We start from the raw sequence: 18,072 nt of genomic DNA on the forward strand, positions 1-18,072 counted from the left end.
TATACCATGGACTGCCAAAAGAACGAAAAGATCTGTCTTAGAAGAAATACAGCCTGAATGCTCCTTAGAAGCAAGGATGGTGAGACAGCATCTTACATACTTTGGACATGTTGTCAGGAGGGATCAGTCCCTGGAGAAGGACATCATGCTTGGCAAAGTACAGGGTCAGGGGAAAACAGGAAGACCCTCAACGAGGTGGATTGACACAGTGGCTGCAAAGATGAGCTCAAGCATAACAACAATTGTAAGGATGGCTCAGGACCGGGCGTTGTTTCGTTCTGTTGTGCATAGGGTCACTCTGAGTCGGAACTGACTCAAGGGCACCTAATAACAACAACAATGCTACCTAGCTGGCAACATGGGAAACGATAATTGCCTTTTCCGGGAAATCCAACTGTATTTATGTTTATTTGGTGTTTCTTCTTTATTATCATCATTATATTTTTAGCACCATATGCATCAATGTTCTTCCTACCCAGTGGATACACATAGATATCTAAAATGTATTACTACAAGGTAATAGGATTTCTTTTTTTCCTTTTATTTTGAAGAGGAAACCTATATGGTTTCTTTTTCAAAATAGCCACCTTTTGGTGTAGTCTACCTATTCCAATGCTGCATTTTCAGTTGCCTTTTTCTATTTATTTACATATTGATTTATCAGATATGCCTCCAAATGCCTTTCATTTGCTTCAAAGATCAAATACATGGTAAAGGGTCAGATAATGTATTTGTAAATATTTGTGTATGTGTGCGTTAACATCTAAATATATTTCAAAGACTGAGACGATAATTTCTACATTGTTACTTTGAAAATGATTATACTAATTTGGATGTGTAAATTCTAGTGTTTTTGTTACAAAAATGTCATGGATTGAATTATGTCCCCCCCCCCAGTATGTGTGTATCAACTTGGCTGGATCATGATTTCCAGCGTTGTGCGGTTGTCCTCCATTTTGAGCTTGTAATTTTATGTTAAAATGATTAGGGTGGGATCGTAACACCACCCTTACCCAGGTCACATCCCTGATCCAATGTAAAGGGAGTTTCCCTGGGGTGTGGTCTGCACCACCTTTTATCTCTCAAGAGATAAAAAGGAAAGGGAAGCAAGCAGAGAGTTGGAGACCTCATATCACCAAGAAGGCAGCACCGGGAGCAGAGCGCGTCCTTTGGACCCCAGGTCCCTGTGCCTGAGAAATTCCTCGACCAGGGGAAGACTGATGACAAGGAATCATCCTCCAGAGCTGACAGAGAGAGAAAGCCTTCCCCTGGAGCCGATGCACTGAATTTGGACTTTTAACCTACTTTACTGTGAGGAAATAAATTTCTGTTTGTTAAAGCCACCCACTTGTGGTACTTCTGTTATAGCTGCACTAGATGACTAAGGCAAAAAATCAGTTACATTAATTTACAACCTTAATTAATTTACAGAGATGTGAAACCTGATTGTGAAAGGAAATAAAACATTGGGGGGAGGGGAATCACTTCAGTGTTTGTTTTGCCGTAGGTTTATTATACTGCTCGTCTGTCAGTTTGTCTTAGTGTGGTGGCTTGCGTGTTGCTGTGATGCTGGAAGCTATGCCACTGGTACTTCAAATACCAGCAGTCACCCTTTGTGGGCAGGTTTCAGCAGATATTCCAGATTAAGACAGACTAGAAAGAAGGAGCTGGTGGTCTACTTCTGCAAAAATTGTCCAGTGAAAACCTTATGAATAAAAAAAAAAAAAAAAAAATTATTTATTTATTTTTTTTATGAATAGCAGTGGAATATTGTCTGATATAGTGCCAGAAGATGAGACCCTCAGGTTGGAAAAACCAGCAAAACCAAACCCTTTGCTCTTCAGTCAATTCCAACTCATAGCGACCCCATAGGACAGAGTAGAACTGCCCTATAGGGTTTCCAAGGAGTGGCTGGTGGATTCAAACTGCTGACCTTTTGGTTAGCAGTGGAGTTCTTAACCACGGGATCACCACTCAAAATACGACTGGGGAAGAGCTGCCTCCTCAAAGTAGAGTTGACCATAATGACGTGGATAGAGTCAAGCTTTCAGGACCTTAATTTGCTGATGTGGCAGGACTCAAAATGAGAAGAAACAGCTGCAAACATTCATAAATAATCAGAACGTGGGATGTACAAAGTATAAGTCTAGGAAAATTGGAAGTTGTCAAAAATGAAATGGAACACATAAAGATTAACACATAGGCATTAATGAGCTGAAATGGACTGGTATTGACCATTTTGAATTGGACAATCATATGGTCTACTATGCCAGGAATGACAAATTGAAGAGGAATAGTGTCACTGGGTCTGGGGGTGTCACATTTATTGTCAAAAAGAACATTTCATTATCTATTCTGAAGTACAATGCTGTCAGTGAAAGGATAACATCCAGGTGCCTACAAGGTAGACCCAGTTAATACAACTATTATTTAAATTTATCTACCAGCTACTAAGGCCAAAAATGAAGAAACTGAAGATTTTTACCAACTTCTGCAGTATGAAATTGACTAAACATGCAATCAAGATACATTGATAATTACTGGTGATTGGAATTCAAAAAAAAACTAGAAACAAAGACGAAGGATTGATAGTTGGAAAATATGGTCTTCGTAACAAAAAAGATGCCGGAGATCACATGATAGAATTTTACAAGACCAACAACTTATTCATTGCAAATACCTTTCTCCAAAAAAAAAAAAAAAAAGGCAACTATACAAATGGACCTGGCCTGATGGAATACAGACATACCTCAGAGATATTGCGAGTTTGCTACCAGACCACCACAATAAAGTGAATCACATTTTTTTTTTTGTTTCCCAGTGCATATAAAATTTATGTTTACACCGTACTGTAGTCTATTAAGGAAACCCTGGTGGCGTAGTGGTAAGTCCTACAGCTGCTAACCAAAGAGTTGGCAGTTCAAATCTGCCAGGTGCTCCTTGGAAACTCTATGGGACAGTTCTACTCTGTCCTATAGGGTTACCATGAGTCAGAATCGACTCAACGGCACTGGGTTTTTTTTTTTTTTTTTTTTGTTAGTCTATTAAGTAAGCAATACAATTATGTCTAAAAACCAATGTACATACCTTAATTAAAAAGTACTTTATTGTCCCATAACTCCCACCATGGCTGCAACCCGCTATGGAGCCGCAAAAAACAAAACAAAACAAAACAAAACTTTATTGCGAAAAAATGTTAACTATCATCTGAGACTTCAGTCAGTTGTTGATGGCTGATGAATGATCAGGGTAGTGATTGCTTCAGGTTGGGGTGGCTGTGGCAATTTCTTAGAATAAGACAACAATGAACTTTGCCACATTGATTGACCCTTTCACGAAGGATTTCTCTGTAGTAAGTGAGGCTGTTTGATAGTATTTTACCCACAGTAGAACTTCTTTCAAAATTAGAATCAATTTTCCCAAACCCAGTTGCTGCTTTATCAACTAAGTTTATGTAATAGTCTAAATCATTTGTTGTCATTTCAACAATGTTCACAGCATCTTCACCAGGAGTAGATTCCATCTCAAGAAATCACTTTATTTGCTCATCCTTAAGAACCAACTCATCTGTTAAAGTATTACCATTAAATTGCAGCAATTCGGTCACATCTTTAGGCTCCAATTCTAATTCTAGTTCTCTTGCTATTTCTACCACATCTGCAGTTACTTCCTCCACTGAAGTCTTGAACCTCTCAAGGTCATCCATGAGGGTTGGAATCACATTCTTCCAAACTCCTGTCATTTTTGATATTTTGACCTCCACTCATGAACCATGAATGTTCCTAATGGCATCTGGAATGGTGAATCCTTTCCAGAAGGTTTTCAATTTACCTTGCCCAGATCCATTGGAGGAATCAGTGTCTATGGCAGCTATAGCCTTACAAAATGTATTTCTTAAATAATATGACTTGAAAGTAAAAATTACTCCTTGATTCATGGACTGCAGAATGAATGTTGTGTTAGCAGACATGAAAACAACATTAATCTCCCTATACGTCTCCATCAGATCTCCTGGGTGACCAGGTGCATTGTCAATAACCAGTAATATTTTGAAAGGAATCTTTTTTTCTGAGCAGTAGTTCTCAACAGTGGGCTTAAAATATTCAGCAAAAGATGCTGTAAACAGATGTTCTGTTGTTCAAGCTTTGTTGTTCCATTTATAGAGCACAGGCAGAATAGATTTAGCATGATTTTTAAGGGCCCTAGGATTTTGGGGATGATAAATGAGCATTAGCTTCAACTTAAAGTCACCAGCTGCATTAGTCCCTAACAAGAGAGTCAGCCTGTCCTTTGAAGCTTTAAAGCCAGGAATTGACTTCTCCTCTCTAGCTATGAAAGTCCTAGATGGCATCTTCTTCCAATATAAGGCTGTTTTGTCTACAATGAAAATCTGTTGTTTACTGTGGTCGCCTTCATAAATTATCTTAGCTAGATCTTCTAGATAATTTGCTTCAGCTTCTACATCAGCACTTGCTGTTCCACCTTGTACTTTTATGTTATGGAGACAGCTTCTTCCCTTAAACCTCATGAACCAACTTCTGCTAGCTTCAAACTTTTCCCTGCAGCTTCCTCACCTGTCTCAACCTTCATAGAATTGAAGAGAGTTAGAGCCTTGCTCTGGATTAGGCTTTGGCTTAAGGGAATGTTGTGGCTGGTTTGATCTTCTATCCAGACCACAGAAACTTTCTTCATATCGGCAATAAGGCTGTTTTGCTTTCTTATCATTCGTGTGTTCACGGGAGTAACACTTTTAATTTCCTTCAAGAACTTCCTTTGCATTCACAGTTTGGCTACCTGTTTGGCACAAGAGGTCTAGCTTTCAGCCTGTCTTGGCTTTTGACATGTCTTTCTCAATAAACTTAATCATTTCTAGCTTTTGATTTAAAGCGAGAGACCTGTGCCTCTTCCATTCACTTGAACGCTTAGAGGCCATTGTGGGTTATTAACTGGCCTAATTTTAATATTGTCGTGTCTCAGGGAATAGGGAAGCCTAAGGAGAGGGACCGAGATGGAGGAATGGCCAGTTGGTGGAGCAGTCAGAACACACACAACAAATATTAAGTTTGCTGTCTTATAAGGGCGTGGTTCACGGTGCCCCATAACAATTACAATAGTAACATCAAAGATGACTGATCACAAATCACCATAAGAGATATAAAAATAATTAAAAAGTTTGAAATATTGTGAGAATTACAAAAACATGACACATGAAGTGAGCACATACTGTTGAAAAAATGGTGCTGATAGAGGATTGACAAATCCCAAGGATTGGCAGGCAAGACCACAGGTAAGCTGCTAACTCAAGTCCCAAAAACTGGAGATCAGATGAACAGGAGCCAGCTGCAGGATCCAGAATTAGCAAAAGCCCACCAGCCTTGCTAGAATATCCACTTGTGTTCAGTGCAGGCCACATGCCCAAGGAAACTCCCTTTCAACTGATTGGATACTCACAGCAGATTCCATCATGGAGGTGATCACATAATATCAAGGAAGTGATCACACCATCATACGACTATCAAATCACCGAGAATCATGGCCCAGCCATGATGACACACAACCTTGACCATTACAAATAGAATGCAGAAATTATCAAACAATATCATTAATATCACATGATAGTAAAATTTTTGCTGAAGATAATTCAAAAATGGTTTCAGCAATACATCAATAGAAAACTCACGTCTGATTTGGAAGTGGACATGGAAGATGGGATATTATTGCTGACATTAAATGGGTCTTGGCTGAAAGCAGAGAATACCAGAAAGATATTTTCCTGTGTTTTATTGACTATGCAAAGGCATTTGACTGTGTAGATACTAACAAATTGTAGATAACATTGGGAGGAATGTGAATTCCAGAACACTTAATTGTGCTCATGGGGAATCTGTACCTGGATCAAGAGGTAGTCTTTCGGACAGAACTAGGGAATACTGTGTGGTTTAAAATCAGGAAAGGTGTGCATCAGAGTTGTATCTTTTCAAAATACTTATTCAACGTGCATGCTGAGCAGAAAATCTGAGAAGCTGGACTACATGAAGAAGAACACGGCATCAGAATTGGAGGAAGACTCATTAACATCCTGCACTATCAGATGATACAACCTTGCTTGCTGAAGGTGAAGAGGACTTGAAGCACTTACTATTGAAGGTCAGAGACCACACAGCCTTCAGTATGGATTATACCTTGACAAAAAGAAAACAAAAATCCTGACAATTGGACCAATAAGTAACATCATGATAAATGGAGAATATATTGAAGTTGTCAAGGATTTCATATTACTTGAGTCCACAATCAATGACCATGGAAGCAGCAGTCAAGAAATCAAATGACAGATTGCATGGGACAAATCTACTGCAAAAGACCTCTCTAAAGTGTTGAAAAGCAAAGATGTTACTTTGAGGACTAAGGTGTGCCTGACCCAAGCCATGGTATTCTCAATGGCCTCATATGCAGTGAAAGCTGGAGAATGGATAAAGAAGACTAAAGAAGAACAAATGCCTTTGAATTATGGTGTTAGCAAAGAGTATTGTCTATACAATGGACTGCCAGAAGGAGGAACAAATCTGTCTTGGAAGAAGTACAGCCAGAATGCTCCTTAGAAGGGAGGATGGTGAGACTTTGTCTCATTTACTTTGAACATGTTATCAGGAAGGACCAGTCCCTGGAGAAGGACATCATGCTTAATAAAGTAAAGGGTCAGCGAAAAAGAGGTAGAAGAACCTCAGTGAGATGGATTGGCACAGTGGCAGCAACAATGTGCTCAAACATAGCAACAATTATGAGGATAGTGCAGGACCTGGCAATGTTTTGTACTGTTGTACATAGGGTTGCTATAAAACAGATCCAGCTTGAAAGCACTTAACAATAACAAGACAGATCTCAAAATTCTAACTAAATACCATAAAATCTGAGATTTACGTCCTAATCTACTGTCTGTAATTATATTTTAAAGATTGTATTTTATTTAATGTAATTTCTACTCATGAAAACTGGGAATAATAATAATAATATATGCATCAGACCACTTTGAGGTGATTATATATGTTTAAATACATTGTTGTCAATTTTATCCCATATATATAGCTGTTTAGAAATGGTCTAGTGGAAATCTAACATGTAATTTATTATTAGCACTTTCCAGTTGCTGTCAAGTCAATTCTGACTCATGGCAACCCCATCTATGTCAGAGTAGAACTGTGCTCTGTAGGGTTTCAATGGCTGATTTTTTTTGGAAATAGATGGCCAGGCCTTTCTTCTGAGGCACTTCTGGATGGACTAGAACTTCTAACTTTCCAGGAAGAACCTAGCACTTTAACTGTTTGCACTACCCAGGGACTCATTAGCACTTTAAACCAAAAAACCCAAACCCGTTGCTGTCCAGTTGATTCTGACTCATAGCAACTCTATAGGGCAGAGTAGAACTGCCCCATAGGATTTCCAAGGAGCAGCTGGTGGATTCAAACTGCCCATCTTTTGGTTAACAGCCTGAGCTCTTAACCACAGTGCCACCAGGGCTTCATTAGCACTTTAGAAATGTGTTTTTTGAGGTTCCCTGAGAAGGGGTTTGGTTTTTTTGGTTTTGAAAAGCAGATGCCAAAAGGGATTAAATTTGTAAGGATTTTATTAGGAGAAATGCCTATGGTAGAAAACAGGGAAAGAGGTGGAGACGACTGGGAAAGCTGTCAGACTGAGATGTTTGTCTAAACTCGAGTGAAGATGAAAGAAGAAAGGCAGGTTGACTGGAAGCATCCCCTATTGCCATGCAGTCTAAGGAAGGTTCAGCAAAACTGTCGGAGGTGTCCTTGAGCCCAAATCGACTGTCAGACAACTCCTGTGACTCCCAAGAATGCATCTGCCTTAGTGCCCCTGCTGTGCTCAGCCATTGGTGCCAACCTGGAGATAGGTTTCAGAGCACAGTGTCTAGGACCCTCGGTCTATTATGTTCCTGTAATTAGAGATCTATGAGGCACATTCTCATTAGCTGCCTCAAAAGGTATAGTCGACATTATCCTTATTGCCATCAACATAGCCCTATTGCATGGTGGATTATGAAGACATTTAAAGTGTCTCCATTTTCAATTGTTCCTTCCTCCAAGAGTAGATGTGGATGTTAGGCTGGTGAATAAGCCTAAAGACATCGCATAGGGAACCTTCTGGCTGGAAGCAGGATAGATCACCTTCCAAAATGTTTCCCTTCTTGGAAGCGTCCTAGGAAACTATAAAAAAGTTGGGAGTAGTCGAAGTGGTAGGAATAACAGGGGCCACACATTTCAGGTTTTACGGTAATTATGCTGCAGATAACCCTCCAAGTCAAGAGATAATTTTGATCACAGGCTCCCATGTCTTTTCCAGTCTTGTTTATCAAATTAAGTTTATGTTCTCTTTTTTTTTAATTTAATTTATTTTATTGTTGTTTTTGAGAATATACACAGCAAAACATACATCAAATTAAACAGTTTCTACGTGTAGTGTTAGTGGCATTGATTACATTTTTCGAGTTGTGCGTCCTCCTTTTCTGAGTTGTTCCTCTCCATCAACGTAAACTCACTGCCCCCCAAGGTTCCTGTCTAATATTTCAAGTTGCTGTTGTCAATTTTATCCCATATACATAGTTCTTAAAAGAGCTTAATGCTCGAGGCAGAGATTATTAGTTAAGCTATTGTTTGGTTTTCAGAAGACATCAAGGGATATTTTTGGTTTAAAGATTATCTCAGGGCAATAGTTTCAGGGTTGTGTCCTCTTCTCAGTCTGAAAAACACTGTAGTCTTGGACCTGAAGCAAGGGGAGATCTTTGGAAGCTTAAAATACTATTTTTATATCTCTTTCCCTTTTCTTTTTTCCTCCCTCAATTATATTGTTAATCACAAAGTTTTTTGGTCCTAAGTTTAAGTGTTGACTTTGGGACCATCTTGTGTGTTACATGCCAAGATGATATTCCCAGCATAGAGGTTCCTGCCCTTTGTCCTGATTTCATGTGACAGGTCTGTGAAAAGCGTTCTGGAGTCCTCTTTGATAACATGGGTGGACTCTGGACCATGCAGCATTCAGGCCAACAGCTGAATTTGTCACTAGAAAATTCAGGAGTGCCTCAAGGGTCATTAATAATAGCCAAAGTACAGTATTCAGAATGTACCAGTTCAAATTGTACAACTTCAATGTGCATACTTTTTAGAATGATTATAAGCAGAATATTATTTTGTGCCAGCTACGAACTATGCTGAGAATTGAATTGAATTGAATTCAAGGGTTATATGAGTGTATCATACAAATACGACCAGGCCAACCTATGTGTACGTTTATAGACTTGTGCATATTTGCATTCTTTCAGAAGTATGGTTTCTTTTCTCACCAGAATAGCCCAATTTTGGGGGGGGAGGGTCTTATCTTCTTCTCATTTGTTACTCTCTCAAATTCTGTACAAGTGTCACTTCCGTGCTGCATGTCCACGGAGAATGAAGTGTAAAAATGTGTAGGCTTTCTGCTGCACAATGAGATGGTGCATTTTTTCAACATATGCATACGTAAGCCGCCTTTTGTGAATGGGACTGATAGGGTCAGATAATGTTTAAAGGGAAAGGCTTTATGTCTCTCAGGCCTCTATGTTTCCACATGGATGCTTCCACACACACATAGATTGAATTATGAACAGACCCATTAATGCTGGGATCACAAAAGGTCAAGTTTTGTCTTCTTTTACCCCTATTCACATTGCTTTTGTAGAGAAAAAAGTAGAGGGAAAAAAAAAAAAAGGATTTGCAGGAAAAAAAAAAGATTTATGATGAAGAATTTTAAAGAACATTTTTTTTCTCTTAGCAACATCTCTGATTTGAAAAAAATTTGTATTATGTAAAATAATTCAGGAGTATTTTATTACCTGCCAGATTTTAGCATATATGAGTTATTTCATGTGTAGGATTATCTTTAGGGATGACACGTTATTGTAATAACTAAGAACAAAATGCAGCCCTTCGAGGGAAAAAACCTTATGAGTATGTAAAGTAACATAAGTTTAAGCAAAATTGAATGGAAACATTATAAAAATGCCAAGGGCACAATTCTTGATCTGTTCTTCCCATGTTTAAGATGTAAGTTAATCGTTGTTAGGACATCTTGTTTTATGGTTTGAAGTTACTTAAAAAAAAACAACAAATCACTATTGGTGTAAGTATGCATCACATATTATCATGGGGTTGATGAAAATAGCAAAAATGATAGAGAAAAAAATTTAAAGCAACAAAAAAGTTCATCTCAATTGAAAATTTTAAGGTTTTAACCAATAGCCCTTTAGAATGCAAATGGCATGCATCATCAATTGTATGGTTGGTTGATTTCTGATGTCACGTGAAATCTCCTATCAGTGAAAGGCTATGGATTGTGACAGTAAAACCAGTCATGTATAAAAATGCTCTCAAATCAAAGTCTGAAATTCCTCCTTCATGTGTTTGTTTATTTACGTTATTTTTTGTGGCTTGCTATACCACAAGGTGCAAGCACATAAATTAAAGAGAGCAAGTATTACTGACAACCAAAATACATTGCATGATACTTAGTAGACTTTAAAAGGCTACATAAAATTGTATCTTTCTAAATCACATGATAGTGGGGATAGGTTTAGAGATGATCAGTGCTTTCCAGAAGTGAGGTTCCTTCCTCTATTTAAGGTCTTTGGCTTTTGATTTTCTTAGATAACCATAAGAGCAAGTCGCTGGCCTGTTTTAGTCTTTAGTTTGAGTATGATATATACTATTATCCACCATTTTTGAGGATGATACTATATTTGCACACAAATAACATGCTCATTCTACGTTTATTAGCCAACTGCACTCTCCCTCCACAAGGTGTTTTTGTAAGCATACTATGCTTTTTTTTTTTACTATGCTAATTTTTTTTTACAGCCACGTGTAAAAAAAATTGGCTTAGCAGCCGTTATGAAAATACCTCGTAGGGGGAGGGTGGTTGGCAAACAAAAGTAGAAGGTGGCGATTATTTTCGTAAAAATAAGGTACTGCCGTCAGATAGTGTTATCTGATGATGAAGATAAGGCTGAAAACATTGAATAATATTGGGTCATCTATCGTTTCCATAGTTTAAATGTCACAACTTTCTTACAGGGTTAACAGTACTATAGGTAGCACAGAAATTCATTCCAGAAAGTAAGAAAAGGAAGATCATGAAAGAAATCTGTCATTGGATTTCAGTCTACAAATAATATTCTCTTCCTTTTCATATTTTATTTCTTCTCTGCTCAGATCCCCCAATTACCTTCTTCCCTTTTTTAATTATTCTCATCTTCTTTTCTATTACTTTGTTCTTTTTTTATATCATTTTTTCCTCTTTCTGCCTCCTCCAAATCTCTCTACCTTTTTACCTTCTATGTCCATGATTTCCAAAGTTTTGCCGAAGTTTCCATGGGAGGACCATGAGAAGCCTTCCTTATGACTGGATAATACAAATTTCCACAGCTTTCACTTCAACTTACAGTTAAGAGCTACCTGTCAGTAACCTACCAAATGAGTTATTAAGGGTTACAAATATTTAAGATAAACCCGTTGCTGTCAAGTTGATCCTGACTCGTAGCAACCCTACAGGACAGAGTAGAACTGCCCCATGGGGTTTCAAAGGAGTAGTGGGTGGTTTTGAACTGTTGACCTCTTGGTTAGCAGCCAGGTTCTTAACCACTACACCACCGGGACTCCAAATACATATAGTAAAAGAAAATATTCTAAAAAGAAGCATATATATATATATATATATATATATATATATAATAAACTATTCTATAAAGAGGTATATATAGAAATATTGTGGACGGTACATAAACTAAAAGGTTTTATTCTATTAAGCATTTTAAAAGTCTTTTGCAAACTTGTTGGGTATATAAAAACCAACTGCCATTGAGTCAACTCTGACTCATGGCAACCCCACATGTATCAGAGTAGAACTGTACTCCATAGGGTTTTTAATGGCTAGTTTTTTAGAAGTAGATCTCCAGGCCTTTTTTCCGAGTTGCCTCTGGGTGGACTCAAACCTCTAACCTTTCAGTTAGCAGCCGAGCACATTAACCATTTGCATAACCCAGGGACTATGTTGTGTATATATGTTTCCTTAAATACTGTTTTCTTTTCATACCCAGAGATATTTTTTATTCAGCAATTGTAAATGACTACCTATTCTATGTCACTGAAGTGAAAACGTTGGAAATCTTTTCATGTGTAGATTTGTTGATGAAAGAATGTACATCCCTTCTGATCTCTTTACCTGAAAATAGAGCTGTACTAAAATTCTTGTCTTGAAGTCATTTTTCCCTCCATCAAACCAGGTACTGGAAAATCTAATAGGTGTGACATCAACAATTACATCTTGCTAACAACTCTTGTAATTTAACCCCTTCAGGTGAGCAGGCTGATTGATGAATTGCAGACAGCTATCAAAAGCAACAGAGGTCATCTCTCTAAACTTGGCCCCCAATTACAGGCTGAGCAGGAGCAATTCTCCTCTTACGTCTACCAACACATTAAAAGCCTTCCAGCAAACACTCTTCTCCCAGGAGGCCTGCAGCTAAAGGTGGGTGTCATTCAGTGACTCTCACTGGGTTCAGCAAGATGTAAACACTCGGCTCTGTTTGAAGGCCCTTGTAACAGAGCCAATCAGCTTGAATTTCTTTTTATGTTGTCTTTTTCAAACTGGAGTTTGGAGCTGTATCTTAAAAGAAAATGCCTAGAGGGCTCTGAAATGTGGATTTATATAATTAATTTTCAGCTCAGAAAAGTGTCATTTTAATGAAGGAATTTAATCGTGTGGTCACTTACATATTTTGCAAGAAACAGGTATTTGTGACAGGAGTCATTGTGTATTTCAGTAAAAACTGAGATTTGGGAAATGAATCATTTGGAGGACTGGGCAAGCTTTAATAATTGTCAGACAGGGGCAATAGCAATTGCAGGTGAAAGGCCAGGTGACTGATTGATGTTCAAACTACATTTCCGAGAAAAAGGATCTGTATTGGGTAAGTATGACACATGTCAGAGTTCACTTGGTAAAATCAATACTTAAGAATATACTGGGAATAAAGGTGAATTGGTTGTTTGTCAGGATAAGATGGCTAAATATCCTAGACTACTCTCTGGTATTCCATCTTTGGAAGAGAAGACTAACCCATACTTGACTAAAGTGGTTTCAGTACTAAACACTTAGGAAATTTAGTTTTGTTTTTTCTAATAGAGTATCCATGTTGAGTCTGTAAAGTTAATATGGTTTTATAATCTTATATCTGACATTTCAAGAGACTATCATTAGTAAAATTTAAATTACTCAACGTATGACCCTTTTCTAGCTAACAAACTACTGTTACTACAACTCTTCATTTCCTTTTGATTATGTTTATAAAAAAAAAAATAGCGATGTGATAATGTTCAAAGTAATTGTATTTGGATCAGCCTTCATCTCTATAATTTCTCTTGCTTAATACTGTTTTATTCTTCAAATAACCTTATTAGCATTATATTTTCTATTCAAAATTATTTCTTTCAATGGCATTCCCTTGTTTGTATTTTGAATTAGAATATTACCTTGTAAAAGTTACCCTTAGGGGAAATGTAATTCCATGTTTAACTTGATAATGTATTTCTCATAGTCTGTGCTGGTCAGCTAAGGGTTTCGGAAGACATTAGGGTCCCAGGGTTCCTATAGACCAGTAGTATGCTTCTTATCGAGGCTTCTGATCTAGTTACAGATGCATTCTGCCTATTTGTAATTTACTTGTTATTGGTTAAGAGAGAAGCCAGGTGAGAGAGTGTGGTACAAATGACACTTATTTGTATCAGCAACTATCATATGAACTATATATAATAGCCTAACTTGAAAAGGGGCTCTGTTGGAGAAGTGGTTAAGAGCTCGGCTGCTAACCGAAAGGTTGGCTGTTCAAATCCACTAGCTGCTCCTTGGAAACCCTATGGTATAGTTGCTATGAGTTGGAATTGACTCTACTGCAATGGGTCTGTTTTTTTTTTTTTTTTTTGGTTTTAGCTTGAAAAAAATATGTTTTCCTCACAACCTCACTACTTGTTTCTGAATAATTTGTTTGGTAGCAAATATTTAATTTTGGGGTATGAATTGTTGGTTTTATATATTCCCCTTTTTAATATGTTTCAAAATTCTTTCCATACCAGCAAAAAAAAAAAAAAAGAAGAAGAAGAAATTTATATATACAAAGAAACTAAGCAGCTGTATTTGTTTTGACACATTGTGCTGTCCAGTGTATTAGCCACTAACCACATGTTGCTATTTAAATTTAAATAAAATTAGAATTTATAATATGTAGTGTCTCAGTTGCATTAGTTACATTTCAAGTGCTCAAAAACTGCATGTGGCTAGTGGCTACTGTATCAGAAAATACCATATAAAAACATTTCTTTTATCACAGAACGTTGTATTGGACAGCACTGATAGAGTGTTACAGTAAAGTCATGATTAAAATGTTCCTGAAGCAATAATTTAAGGTTTAGCTTATTTAATATACAAAATCAGTGAGTAAGGGAACTCATAATGGGATCATGCAAAACTTCAATACCAGTGAGTTATTGTTTGATAAATAGCACAGCAACTCATTTAGCAAGAGGAGATGGTGGGAAAGGACAACTGTAATCCCTGTTACAAAGTAGTACCATAGACTCATCTGACACAGGAAGTGAATCTAACCCAGGTATCAGCAGTTTCCCTCTTCAGCAGTAGCTGACATACAGTTTCGGCAGAGAACCAACCTTGGTAAAATTCTTATTTCCTTTACTGGCTTCCAGAAAATTTTTTTACCACATCACAAATACAGTGTTTCACTCAAGATTTTTGAGATCATGGAGAAGGGTTACTGCTATCTCCTGAAGCAGGGTCATCAACTCATCCTGGTTTGCCTTGGACTTTCCCCATTTTAGTACTAAAAGTCCCACAACCCAAAAAACCTCTTAGTCCCAGGCAACTCTGGAATAGCGGGTCACCCTAGTCCAGACTTCAGAGTTTCCCCTTCCTTCTCAGCAATTTTCCTTTTTGATTTTTTCCTCATGAAGTACTTAGGCCCACTCACTTATCCCCCTTCTCTTCCCAGTTTTCTCCTTTGGACCACTCAATTTCTTTCAGAGAATAAATTTCCCTTCCTATTTCCCAAGAAACCTCAACATCAGCCCCAACCTCAGACTTTAGGGCAGTAGTTTTTAATCCTGGATGCACATTAGAATTGTCTGAAGACCTCATATATAAAAAAAAATAGCAACGTTCGTGACAATCTCCTCTCCCCCAGAGATTCTAATTTAATTGCTTTGGTGTTTGGGAGCTAACTTGTACTGGCTAGTGAGCACCTGTTGTTAAATTTTCAGGAATTTTGTGAGCCTGTTGTTAAAAACAGCCATTATTAAAATTTTAATTATATAAACTTACAATTAAGTAGGTCATATTAAAAACAGAGGTTGTGGAATACTCTTTATTTCCTAATTATTTTATTTCTTTTCACTATTAGCCATGCTCTTGAGGTTATTTGTATCTGTTTGGGGGAAATACTATATAACACTGTGCTACTGCGTGTTTCTTCCCAAGTTCATGTTCAGTGATGGTATGTTGATAACTTGGCCATAAGTCAGAATATTTGTACCATAGGAATTGGCAAATGCTGTAAATCAGGACTTGATTTACTATTCTGTTGATTGTCTAGACCAGGGGTTGCAAACTACAGCCCTTGGGCCAAATCTACCTGTTTTTATAAATAAAGTTTACTGGAGAACAGCCTCCGCTATTTGTATACTATTGCCTACGACGGCAGAGTCGAATAGTTGCAGCAGAGGCCATGGGGCTTGCAAAGTCTGAAATATTTACTATGTGGCCCTTTACAGAAAAATTTGCCCATTTCTGGTCTAGATTTAAATAAGTGATAGAAAAAATGTTTACAATGGGGATTAAATTAAAAAATGTATAAGTTCTGTAGCTGTTACATTGTGAATAGCACAAAAAATGGAAGACATAGCCTTCCAGTAGACAAAAGCTACTATCTGATGCAGCAAAAAAAAAAAAAAAAAAATTGGTTACATCATTGATGAACAAGTACAGTTTTGACGTAAGTCTTCCTTCTTTCGTTTTTGTCTTACTCTTTTGACATGGATAAAAATATTAATCAACATTCGTGTCAGAACTGCACTTATTTGTCAGTTACAACAGTAGGTTGGCTATGGATGCAAGAATTAGGCAAAAACAGTTAAAGAGTCCTGTGAAAATCATTTGACTATGTGGAACTTACAATGAAGAATATTATATATTATTACTATTTGCAAGTTATGTACTGTATGCTGCTCCACGGGAGGAAGATGTGGCTCTCTGCTTTGGTGAAGATTAAGCCTTAATAATCATCCATGGCTAATCCCAAACCAGTTGCTGTCAAGTTGATTCCTATTCATGGTGATCCCATGTGTGTCTGAGTAGAACTGTGCTCCACAGTGCTTTCAATGACTAATTATTCTACAGTAGATTGCCAGGACTTTCTTTCAAGGCATCTCTGGGTAGACTCAAACCTCTACCCTTTCTGTTAGCAGCCAAGAGTGTTAACTGCTTGCACCACCCAGGGACTCCAAAGAGACAAACCAGACAATATGTCTCTCCTGATGAGAGTAAATTCCACCACCTAAGAGGAAAAAAATCAAACCTGAATCTGATAGAGCTTTTAGACCCACCGACCAGTTTCAGAGACTACAAGAGACCAAGGGAGCATGTTTAACACCACAACCCTGGAATTCACACACACACATACACACAGAGACTGTGAGGAAACTCCACGGGACAAGTGGCCTAGTTATGTCAATAAACAAAGAAAAAGAAAAAATTGCTAGCAGACAGAGGTAAAGGGGGAATTTATAGATTATTAGAAGAAAGTAGGAGATATGTCAATAAACAAAGAAAAAGAAAAAATTGCTAGCAGACAGAGGTAAAGGGGGAATTTATAGATTATTAGAAGAAAGTAGGAGATATGTCACCAATCTCAATGTATGGTTTTTGTTTCAATACTGTTCAAATATATAAACCATAAAAAAAAAAAAAAAAAAAAGATTACAGCCTTGGAAACCCTCTGGTGCAGTTCTACTCTTATGAGTCAGTATTGACCTGATGGCAAAGGGTTTTGGTATTCTTTTTGGTAGAATTTATAACCCCTCTGCCCCCAACCAAGTTGTTAAACATTTACCAGAACATCCTCACGTGTGGTCCAGGCATCAGTAGGTATGTTTTAAAGCTCCCAGGTGACTCTGTTGTACAGGCAGAATTGAGAACCATAGCAGGATCATCAAAGCAACTTTTAAACATAGCCAATAGCGCACCACAAAGAAATTCTCATTCCCGGTTGCTAATAAGCCCAAACTGTATAGTTTTACATCAGGAAAGTGGGAAATGGTAGCAGTGAAATCACTTACCCCAAAATTATGGAAAAGGAGAATTTTCTCTTTTGATAGGAGCTACAAAATGAGCAATTTTTAATTTATGTATTATTTAGCATTTGTTTTATTTAATACTTTAAATTTCCTTTTCAAGATTGATGTTCAGAAGGAAAATTAGAGAGCAAAGAAAGAGGAAGAGTTTTGTGGCTGGAATGACTAGATTTGAGTAGCGATAAGCAGTTAAGCCAGCCAGGCCTAAGGTACTTAGACTAACAACTACTTTAAGTTCTTTCCATTGATAATATCACATTGTAAAGGCTGAAATATGGGGCTTACTTAAGATGATTGCTTCCTTTAAACGTTTGAGGCAATAGAACCTGAAGGTAAAGAAAGTAGAAATATATCCAAGTTAAGGGCAGTGAGATGAAATGTGTGTCTAAATTTTGATTTCTTTAAATCTTATGCTAATAATAGATCTGTTGTTTATTAGAAAGCTATATAACAGTCAATAGTATATTTTATTTTTTAAAAAGAAAACTTTCTGACTTATGGCCAATTTTTCACATCAGAACAAAAAGTCTCTTAATTACTGATCAGCACTTCTAGTTGTTCAGTATTACTATCTAGTGGCGACCTCCCTGAATTGTAGTAATAAACCCCAGGGATATGA

General features: G+C 37.4%; 1 protein-coding gene across 1 annotated transcript in view; it reads left to right on the plus strand.

Annotated features, from left to right (window-relative positions):
- The window catches only part of DCDC1 (doublecortin domain containing 1), a 522,229-nt gene that overhangs the window by 201,450 nt on the left and 302,707 nt on the right, over positions 1-18,072 (plus strand). The window contains exon 9 of the mRNA XM_064289443.1: positions 12,394-12,564. Within this exon, the coding sequence (XP_064145513.1) occupies positions 12,394-12,564 (171 nt within the window). The remainder of the gene's footprint in view (positions 1-12,393; positions 12,565-18,072) is intronic.

Source organism: Loxodonta africana, chromosome 7, assembly GCF_030014295.1.
Source record: "Loxodonta africana isolate mLoxAfr1 chromosome 7, mLoxAfr1.hap2, whole genome shotgun sequence".
Lineage (NCBI taxonomy): Eukaryota > Metazoa > Chordata > Mammalia > Proboscidea > Elephantidae > Loxodonta > Loxodonta africana.